The sequence below is a fragment of the Macadamia integrifolia genome, chromosome 9 (genome assembly GCF_013358625.1).
Source record: "Macadamia integrifolia cultivar HAES 741 chromosome 9, SCU_Mint_v3, whole genome shotgun sequence".
Lineage (NCBI taxonomy): Eukaryota > Viridiplantae > Streptophyta > Magnoliopsida > Proteales > Proteaceae > Macadamia > Macadamia integrifolia.
The window spans coordinates 5,792,546-5,802,866 of record NC_056565.1 but is presented as its reverse complement, the minus strand read 5'-3'; the positions used below and the strand labels follow the sequence as shown (position 1 = coordinate 5,802,866).

Genomic DNA, 10,321 nt, shown 5'->3' with positions numbered 1-10,321 from the left:
AAAAAAAAGAAATCCAGTACCCAGGATCACATTTTTCTTTCTTTCAGATTTACATTTAATTTAAATAAGCTGTAAAAAGTCCCAAAATGGCTCCCTGGTTACTATGTGGACCTATTAAGTCTAATATCTAATCCACTGATATAGATGTGAAATCTGTGTTGCTCTTTGTTTTACCTTCGCTTGGTCATTCATCATTGTCCGTTAACTAATGAGATCAACTTCTCAATGTTTTTGCCATGCTCAAGAGTATCAGTGTTGAATTTGGGTATCCTTGTCTGAAGCTTGTCAAACTCAGAAATATTTGCCTTGATTCTGTTGGGGAGTTTTCAAAACAATATTATCGTAGAACTTCTTTACAAGTCCTAGGCATCTTAAGTCAGGCCCTTCTATCTCTATATGTGTGTGGGGGAGTGGTGAATTGGTGATTGAGAGTGATTTAGCATTTATGGTGAGAGAGTAAATGAACCTGGGATTGATGCTTTTGTTTTGTAAGGGCTCTCAAGGGTCCAGAAGAACTTTCGTTAAGCCACAATCCTATATACATTGACAAAACTAGCTAGAGAGTATCTGAGTATGGTCCAGTGACCTTTATTTTTTTGAGCCTGAGCACTATTGTGCTTAATTTCTTGGTCTGGAGAACTTGACCAATCCGCCGTTTTGACTTTACTTCAAACTTTTTAATCTTTAGTCTTGTATATGCACTTTTTGAAAACTGTCCCCTTTGCCCTTAAGACCTCAATGTCAAGTTATAAAAATTTAGGCCCAGTGTTATACCTTGTTTTATGTGTGGCTAAAGAATGCACAGATCATTTCAATAGGAACCTTTGCCTGGTAACCCAAAAAAAATAAAATTTCATGGCCTCATTATATTTTACTACTTGATTACTCTAATTACTTTTAACCTTAGGGCCAATATTTGCCTTTTCAAATCCATGTCATACCTCTGTACAAGCAAAAAATTCATATATACACACGAGTACCTGTTAGGATAACTCATCCAGTAACTGCGGCGTGTTCTCAGGCAAGGGTTCGCTTGATTGTATTCTGATAGCCAGGTTACATGCCTACTCCAAAAACAGAATATATCGAAACACCTTCCCCCTACCCCACCCCCTAATCTACGAAGGAGACCCTTGGGAATGCTTTCTTTTTAATTATGTGGTAGCGATTCTAGAATGCACTTTGCAAACATGGGATTTCCAAATTGCAGAAACTGGTTAATTTCAGAACTAAGTTGTGCATTTCAGGAGTGAGTGACCTACTTAAATCTTTGCTTGGTCATTTGCAAGTGCCTGTTGAAATTGGCTGGATGAGTTATCCTAATATGCTTCGTTTCGCTGATTTAAATAGTTACTTATTTCTTGTGCTTAATGTATGGACCACATCAAGACATAAACATGTAACTGTACATTTTTTCATTGCTTGTATGCAAGTATATTTAGCTTGTTGTCCTGACAATGTAGTTATGTTTTGTGAGCATAATTTTGGTCCATGTAAGCAGGTGAATGATTCTGTGGGAACATTAGCTCTTGGACATTATGACGATGAGGACACTGTGGCTGCAGTAATCATCGGTACGGGGACAAATGCTTGCTACGTGGAGCGGACAGATGCAATTATTAAGTGTCAAGGTCTTCTTACGAATTCTGGAGGCATGGTACTTTTCTATGGATCCTTTAGTTTTAGATGGTTGTCTTTACTTTTTATGTCAAACATTATCCTGTTCTGGTTCCATTTCCACAAAGTCATTTCAATTGATCAGGTTGTCAACATGGAATGGGGAAATTTTTGGTCATCACATCTACCAAGAACATCATACGATATGGATCTGGATGCTGAGAGCCCTAATCCAAATGATCAGGCAAGCATCAACTGTTGATAAATGTTCGATGTTGCAGTTTTCTGTGATAGTTGTGTAATACAGCCTTGTAATTCTTAATTCAGGGTTTTGAGAAGATGATTTCTGGGATGTATCTTGGTGATATTGTGAGGAGGGTCATTCTTAGGATGGCTCAAGAATCGGATGATTTTGAGGATATTGCGTCTAGGCTATCGGTGCCATTCATTTTGAGGTATGGTCATATGTTGTATTAACATCTTTTCTTTTTCATCAAATAAGAAACTTCATCTCTGCGTGTGTGTCTATATATATATATATATATATATATCTTAAATCAATTTCTATTTAGGTTTCTTTTCAACTATATTTATTCCCATAATAAGCTTCTTGTTTGTAAGTCCTGGTGTAGAAATTCTCTTTAAGCTGTTATTCTAACTTCTATCAGAATGCAGTTTTATTCAATATATTATTCAAATGCTCTACCTACAATCGAAGCCTGTGGTTGACTATGTCCTGTATCTTTAATAGGTTTCTCTTTCAGCAGATCCATGATTATGTTCTTTCTTTTAGATAGTTCTTCCAATGCCGTCGGCATTCTTTTTCCTTCCATTACCTCCCTGTATCGTGTCGTTTACTTGATTTGTATCTTTATGATGCTGTGACTGCAGCTATCTGTTTTAAGATACCTTCCCTCCTTTTTCTTTTTTGAAGTTATATAACCTAGGTGTCAAAGTTACATTCGTAAGGTGCAATGATGCGGTCTAAGCAGCAGTTATTGACCCCTTAGGTATCCTGAACTTCACTCTCTGTTTCATGATAGGTTCAATTCTTCTATGGTTTATTTCATAATTACTTGGTTGTTCTACTTTCAGCCTATGCTTGTATGAATAAATATAGACAGCTGCTGTTTTTCAACTGTGCCGTATTATTCCTATTTTCAATCACTGGACTATGGGGGTTAATGCAATGGACTAGATGGGTACTGTAACTGGTTAACAAATGCCACACTTTTTATTTGGTTCCTGGATACATGTTTCCTGGACAGTGCTGATATGTAACCCAGACCAGCACTGCATTGTATATTTGGTTTCTAGATGTTTTTCCTGGACAGTGCTGATATGTGAACCCAGTGCTGCACTGGAATGAGGAAAGTTAAAGGATGCTCTGCTTCTTGCTTGAGAAGCTTATGATCATATGATGATATTTACCACCTCGCTACCAAGTATAAAGTACGACATATACCGTAACCTATCCCGATTTGACAACTTGTTTTCTGCTTTACTAGTATGGAAGCCTCCGGCGAAAAGCAGTGGTTTAAGCTTATGCTCCATCATTTTTATTCATATTGCTACCACCAAGGGTCATTATTTGATATTATTATCAATGTAGGAGAAGGAAGAAAGATTCATCCTTTATTTTGCCCCTATATGTCATAAGAATTAATATTAACGTTAACAAATAACTGAGATTTAAGTTCCATGTATGGAAATTTGTGTCACTATCTGAACAAAATAGGAGTGAACCTGATGCTCCAGTCACTGTTATTATTGTTTATCCAATGTCTCAAAGAGAACCTGTGTCTGTCTTTCATGCTGAATCTTTCATTCAGATAGATAGACCAAGAGATCAGCTGACATTTTAGTGGGTACTCATGCAAATAGTCAAGTGTCCAGCACCTACTTGCATTAAGCTCATTCTATTGCTGTCAAGTGTCCAGCACCTAGTTGTATTAATCTCATTCTATTGCTGTCTTGCAGTTTCATCCAATGTGTGTTTTGCCTGGATTCATTTACTGTATTATACTCTGTTTTTGCTTCAATGTGAGTAGTTCTGTCTTTTGTTTACACGTTAAAAACACATTAAAGGGGGGAAAAAAAAAAGAGTAGACAGTGAAGCATGACAATCAGTTGCTCTACTCTAGCTTGAAATATGTCCAAAAGTAATACCCTTGTTTCCAGAATTTGAATGGTCCATGTGCTTAATGAATTATTTGTATGATTGTTCTGGAACCAACAAAGCTCTTGCATGAGAATCATGCCTTGGTAGCTTCAAGCCTGCGGAAAGCCCTGTTTTAATGTCATGCCTGCCAAAAGCCATGCCTCAGCATTCATAACTATGACATAGATGTTCCAGCTGTTGTATATATTGGTAATGTTGTTTCTTCCAGCTATCAGGTATATGGGTACAGTAGTTTCCTTCCTTCGGACTTGCTGGAAACATTGGACTGCTTTGAATTCGACATTGAGTCTTTGAGTTCTATTTTAACATTCATTAAAATTTGGAAATACTTCCATCAAGAAAATTAGAAAACTTGAACCTTGAACGTATTGAAAAATGAAGACCGATTAAAACACGTATTTAATGTTTTAATGAATAATCCAAGTATGTAGTAATGCATATTTGAAATTCATGAATGAGGTACAATGACAAACATTAAACTCAATCTCACTATATTTCTGTATATTCAGCCTCTGGGTTTTTTCCAAGTTACTTATCGATATAAATATTAACTATTTACATTGTGAAATACAGTAGCTACAAAAAGTCTTGTTTGTGTCTATTGTTGTGTGATTTCTCTTGAAAGTGGTTTTTTTTCTTAATAGTTGAAAATGAATGTCTAATCTGAAGATACTTTAGGTGGCCATTTCCACGGCTCTTTTTGTGGTTGCTTATTTGCTTTGTCACAACTATATTTATAGGTAGGCCTCATGTATAGCAAGTATGTACCTCACTTTTATTCTATGGACCTTGTTTATTCACATGAGTTATATTTGTTAAAAATTTCAAAATTTCCTGGAACTAACATTTTGTGTTTGATCACATACAAATCCAGGACTCCATTGGTGGCTGCCATGCATGAGGATGAATCTCCCGACTTGATAGAAGTATCCAGAATATTGAAGGATACTCTTGAGGTAATTTTTTTTTTGTAATTTCCCTGTGGAGGTTTCTGATTGAGATGGATTGATTAATGGATAATCTAAATTGGGGATATATTGTCTGATTGTTCACTTTGTTTTATATTTCTTTTTCAGATAAATGACATTCCTTTGAAGGTAAGGAAGCTCATTGTAAGAGTATGTGATGTGGTGACACGCCGAGCTGCCCGATTGGCAGCTGCAGGCATTGTAGGAATTTTGAAGAAAATCGGTAGGGATGGAAGTGGTGGTGTTGCCAGTGGAAGAAGCAAGAGTGTAGGTGAGCCGTCGAGCAAAATGAGAAGAACCGTCGTGGCGATAGAGGGTGGTCTATATTCCAGTTATACCATGTTTAGGGAGTACTTAAATGAGGCTGTGGCTGAAATCTTAGGGAAGGAAGTGGCCCAATATGTTGTTCTCAAAGTTACAGAGGACGGGTCTGGAATTGGAGCTGCTCTGCTTGCTGCTTCCCATCCATCCCCCAGTGTGGCTCATGATAATGTAACACTGCTATAAGTAACTATAGAAATATATCGCCCCTGTAAATGTAGAATTCATTTTCCATTATCCATTTATAATATATATATATATACATATATTCCATGTGTGTATATATATATATGCTCATGTATATATAAGAAAAGATTTGGTGTTGTACATAAGCCTGAAAATTACTTTCTTCTATCAGTATAGAATGTTGATTCTTTCTTTAGCATCGTTTCAGGATTCAGACAGCACTTTCTTTCAGTCTTTTTGGTCACTTTCTTTCAGTCCTTTTGGTCTTTTGCAGAAGGCTTTGTTTGATTGCAAGGGAAATTAAAGGAAAGGGAAGTGAAAAATCTCAAATCTAAAAAAGAAACTTTTGCATTTATTATCTCGTGTCTTTTATCACTAATTTAAAATCACTCTATATTTGATTATTAAATTTTATTTTGCATTAAAATCTGTTTGGTTTTAAAAGTAAAATAAAAATATTAGAGTGATTAACTGTTTGCTTTTTCTTAATGATTAGATGATATTTGACCTTCGCCTTTCAGAAGACTAAGTTGTAGTAGTTATGTTTATTCAAACTGTTGGTTCAGAAAAATATTTTAGATATCCTCATGTGGTGATATAATGAGTTGTACATGGTATAATATCCTTTGATTCTCCAAGTCTGCAGCCAAAAAAGTCTACATTCCAAAGTGGGGGGACTTTAGCTATACAAAAAGAACTATCTATGTTCAGGTTTGATTAATCAGTGTATTTTGTTTCTTTTTTTTGATGAGAAATGAAGCTTCATTAGTAATAATTAACAAGGGGTACATCATAAGAGAAACATATTTACAGATTGACATATTGGAGATTGCATGATTTCCCATAGGCATTGGAGAGCTGGAGTAGTTAGTAAGTCATTATAAACATATTTCAGATAATCAAATTGCGAATATGACTGCCAAAAAACCTCAAATGAGATTAGAGGCCAGTTGGAACCTGAGGGTTGAGGTATGAGTTGAAGGTGAGGCTTGTGTGAAAACCATACTGTAATTTTCTATTGATTATATGCTGTAAAGCAGTGTCTCACATAATGCATGCGTTTCACATTGTTGAACTTCAATTTTTTTTTATAAAGAAGTGTGTCTCCATATCCTTTGGATTGAGAATAGTCTTTACGGTCCTCCACAAGCTGTTCCCATTTTGAAAGGGTGGGAGTCGCAAGAAAATAACAAGGGTGGTACCAAAGGGATTCGAATGTAAGTAAAACGCTTTACCCACTAAGCCACTACAAATCACCAATGCACCAATCCACTTGAACATGTTGTTTAACCTTATTCAGTAGATTGAATGTATTGGTACGTTGGTTAGGATTCAGGAGTCTTTATTTTTCTTGTTCTTATTCTTTTTCCTCAAATATTTTGACGGATTACCTGTTCTTTTTGGGAGGAGTAGAATCTGCTGAAGTGGGCCCTTTTATGAAATATGGCTTGGGTTGGTAGAACGCCTTGAGCTTTAATTTTTATTGCTGGAGAGCTAGCTTTTAAATGGGTCCAAGGGTTGCTCTCTGTTTTTGTAGGTTTTCTGTGGTCCAATTAGGCAGGTCAGCATGACTTTCCTAGGCAGATCACATCCATTTAAAACAAATGGTTTGGTGGATTCTCATTGGCTGAACCCATGGTTGAGGTTACTGAACAATGCCCTTGAGCAGCATTCACCCCCCCCCCCCCCCCCAGGTGCAATGACCAGTGCGTGCATGGATGCTGGCATACTGTTCCAGGATTCAACAGCAATGCTCCCCCAAGTGTGTACTCGCAATGGAAGAGCACAAGGAATGACTCCAATGTTGCTTTAAAAAAAAAAAAGACACTTGGAAGAGAAGTGGGAAGAAGAAGAGTTTGTGTGTTATGTGAAAATGAATGAATGATCACTTATTATAATTAGTCATAAATCATCAATCTTTTTGCATGGATTTTTGCACTCGTCTTTGCTTGGAGTTTTCGTGCAGCCCCATTAAATTGGAATAAGGTTTTGGATGTTTTTACTATTGTTAAAGGAATGGTACACTTATTTTTAGGGCTTAGGGTCCTTCTCTCCCTCAAAATACCAAATAAAGAAAAGGTATAAAAATTGATAATAATTATCAGAAGGTTTTTCACACATAAAGTATGTGATTAAATCTTAGCCATTGGATTAGTCACATATTAAACAAATTTAAGGGCATCTGTCTAGCTTTATCTTAAAGCCAAATGTTTGTTCCCACTATTCTTTTGATTATTTTTTTCTTTGGGGGTTGGGTTCCTGTAATCCTCAGTTAAGTTTTTCAATCCTGGTGGGGTTGCAGATTCTGTGATCCAACTAGTTTTAGGCTTTCCCTAAGCAAAACTTTTAAGAGTGCCACCTTGAATAATTCTTCACCATTTCTAGGCAAAGACTTCGTTTAGGACACAAGAGTTACAGGGATTAAGAACCTCCTTGCACGATTGCTGAACAATCTTTGTTTAATGGGCACAGAGACAACAAGATCATGCAAATCCCCAAAAAGAAAAATAAAACATATATATTCATATACAGAGGCAATGGAAACATGAATTAAATAGTTCGAAAAAGTATTTTTTGTAATATTTTTTTATATTAAAAACCCTTGTTACATTTTCCACCAAAATTAGAAGACCCATATCAGAATTAAAGAAATAAAAAATTAACTCCTAAAAACCAACTTGAGGGATCCAAGGCTTGTTTCTGCCTTGTTACTATAGACAAAGAAAACCAACTAAAAAAAAAAAATCTCCTCTGGTGCAGTGCAGGGACAAAAAACAAAAGTGCCTCCATTCATCTCTAACTTTGATTTAACTTTGAAGAATCAACTCAAACAAGACGACATTTTTCCACCCTGATTTGTTGTTTTGGAGAGCTTCCCTTCCTCTTTGCAGACTCTTCCTTGGCAACCCACCAAACCCTCAAGCTTCTGTCAAGACCTCCACTATAGAGCAAGAAACCACTTCCAGTTCCTACACTATGAGAAGAGGCTTGTAAACACTTGACTGGCCCTTCATGCCCTCTTATCAACCCAACACTGTAAATCCCTCCATTAACCTCTCTCTTCCATATCCCAATGTTCTTATCAGCTGAACCACTGCACAAATATTCCCCCACTGAACACAAACACAACACAGCCATTTGATGTGCTTTTTGTTCACAGACCAGCTTCCAACCACTGAGATCCACCTCTCTCTTCCAGCCCATCATAAACCCATCTGACCCAGCTCCATAGACCAACCTCCCATCATCACATAAGATCACTGAATTAATCGATACATCCTTGTGACCCTCCAAGGTGCCCTTTAAAGAGTAAGAATTCTTGCACTCCTTTTCCCACACCTTGATCTTCCCATCAGCAGATGCAGAATACACTAACACCTTATGTGCAGCCAACCCATTTATGGCATCATCATGAGCCCTTATAGATTCCAAGCACTTGAGATCTGAGACTCTCCACACTTTCAGGGTTTTATCCCATGACCCAGAATAGATCATGCCATCAGAAATAGCCAAGCAAGAGATACTATCAGCATGCTCAATCCACAAGCGCTTGTGGTGCCGCCGAGTTTGAACATAATTGCTCTGTTTCATGAACTTCCCCAAGTAGTCCTTAGTAGTGGGCAGCGTAGCAATAAGCCTAAATATATTCTCTGAGCTTCTAGACACCTTCCAAACCCTTATCCTGCTATCTTGATGTGCTGTGAACACTTGGTTGCCCACAGTAACAAGGGCTTTAACAGAGCCTTGGCCTTGTCCAAACTTGGCAAATTGCCTCAAGTCAGGTTGTTGCCACACTACAATGTCTTTACCCTGTGAGGCACTTAGGATGAATTCACCACACAGAGCCAAACAAGAGACTGATTCAATATGCCCAGTTAGAACAGCCAAAGATCGATAGGAACCACAACTGGGTTTGTCTGGAAACCGACATATAAGGTCTGGAGATGTGAACCTATGTGAACTAGCAGGGGTTTCATCAGATTCACTGGTGCTACAGATGCTACTTGTGCTTGCTGAGAGTAATGGAGTTGATGGTGTTGATTCTATAACAGACGAATATGTTGGGTATTCCATGTTTTTGATGTCCTGCAAAAGATGGGTAATTGTTATGTAAAGAGAAGAGGGTTAAGCTGTTTTAGTTCTTGGAATGGAGAAGGGAGCAAGAAGAGGAGAAAGAGGGAGTCAGGCAGCCGTTGGAGAAGACTGAGGAGATATAGAAATAGAAGAAATAGGGAGCGGCGCTGTTAGAGGGGCCAAAGAAAAACTGTATTTTTAATTGTTTGCGGAAGGTCTAACTATAACGACTACTTTGAAAAAGAGTTGAGGAAGAAAGTTCTGATATGAGGAATTGGAGGGACCCCACCTACTTTAGGGTGGACGGTGGAGAAATAAGCTTTTCTCAAGTATAGACTGTAGAGCATATTTAGTAAATAGGGATAAGGGAAAAGTATGGATATGTATTAGGTATTTCTCAAGATAAAACATTTCATTAAAGAGAGAAAGATGACTCGGAAAAACTCCGAGCATCGACAAGGGATCTATTTACAATAAAAGGGGGTGGATCAATCCACCAAATTCGGGAAAGTTTAAGCCTATTGGCCCCCAAGGCTAAGAAGTTCGGAAGGAAATTAGATTCTCTGCCGATAAACCTGAAGAAAACAGAAGACAAAGAATGCGACAGAGCTAACACATCAGAGGCTAGGGCAGATGCTGTCCAGTCAAGCAACGACGAGCCAACATTGAGGGACACGATGACTACAAAGCAATCAAACTTGATAATAATCCTTTCAATGCCAAGCTGCTGAGCGAGTAACAAACCATTGCGAATGGCTTCCAATTCAGTTACCGCAGTAGAGAAAGACGACTGCCACTTGCACCTAGCTGTCAAGAAAACTCCCTCGGGATCCCAAATGATTGAACCTCTCCCACCTGACTTAGAAGTAGCCGACTAGGAGCCATCACAGAAAATGATCCACCCCCTTTTATTGAATAGGTATTAGGTATTGAATAGTTATAAACTTCATCAATATTATTAAAAAAAAAAAAA

At 37.6% G+C, this 10,321-nt stretch overlaps 2 protein-coding genes across 6 annotated transcripts in view; one reads left to right on the top strand and one right to left on the bottom strand.

The window, feature by feature from the left end:
* Window positions 1–5,470, top strand: part of LOC122089321 (hexokinase-3-like) — a 16,155-nt gene extending 10,685 nt beyond the window's left edge. For 2 of the 5 annotated variants that reach the window (XM_042658958.1, XM_042658959.1), the window contains 5 exons: window positions 1,502–1,657; window positions 1,763–1,861; window positions 1,945–2,072; window positions 4,674–4,755; window positions 4,876–5,470. In XM_042658958.1, the coding sequence (XP_042514892.1) occupies window positions 1,502–1,657; window positions 1,763–1,861; window positions 1,945–2,072; window positions 4,674–4,755; window positions 4,876–5,274 (864 nt within the window). In that variant the 3' untranslated portion in view covers window positions 5,275–5,470. Of the gene's footprint in view, window positions 1–1,501; window positions 1,658–1,762; window positions 1,862–1,944; window positions 2,073–2,551; window positions 2,628–3,597; window positions 3,661–4,477; window positions 4,540–4,673; window positions 4,756–4,875 lie in introns of those variants that run through there. The other 3 variants (XM_042658960.1, XM_042658961.1, XR_006143298.1) reach the window with 3 other exon arrangements.
* Window positions 5,471–7,766: 2,296 nt separating this feature from the next.
* On the bottom strand, window positions 7,767–9,553 carry LOC122089869 (protein JINGUBANG-like). Its single transcript, XM_042659611.1, has one exon. It carries the CDS (start codon window positions 9,346–9,348, stop codon window positions 8,101–8,103), a length of 1,248 nt encoding a protein of 415 aa, XP_042515545.1. The 5' UTR covers window positions 9,349–9,553; the 3' UTR covers window positions 7,767–8,100.
* Window positions 9,554–10,321: the final 768 nt, after the last annotated feature.

Excerpts from the sequence above, each read along its gene's own strand:
- LOC122089869 (XM_042659611.1), bottom strand. The coding sequence starts at position 9,348 with ATGGAATACCCAACATATTCGTCTGTTATAGAATCAACACCATCAACT.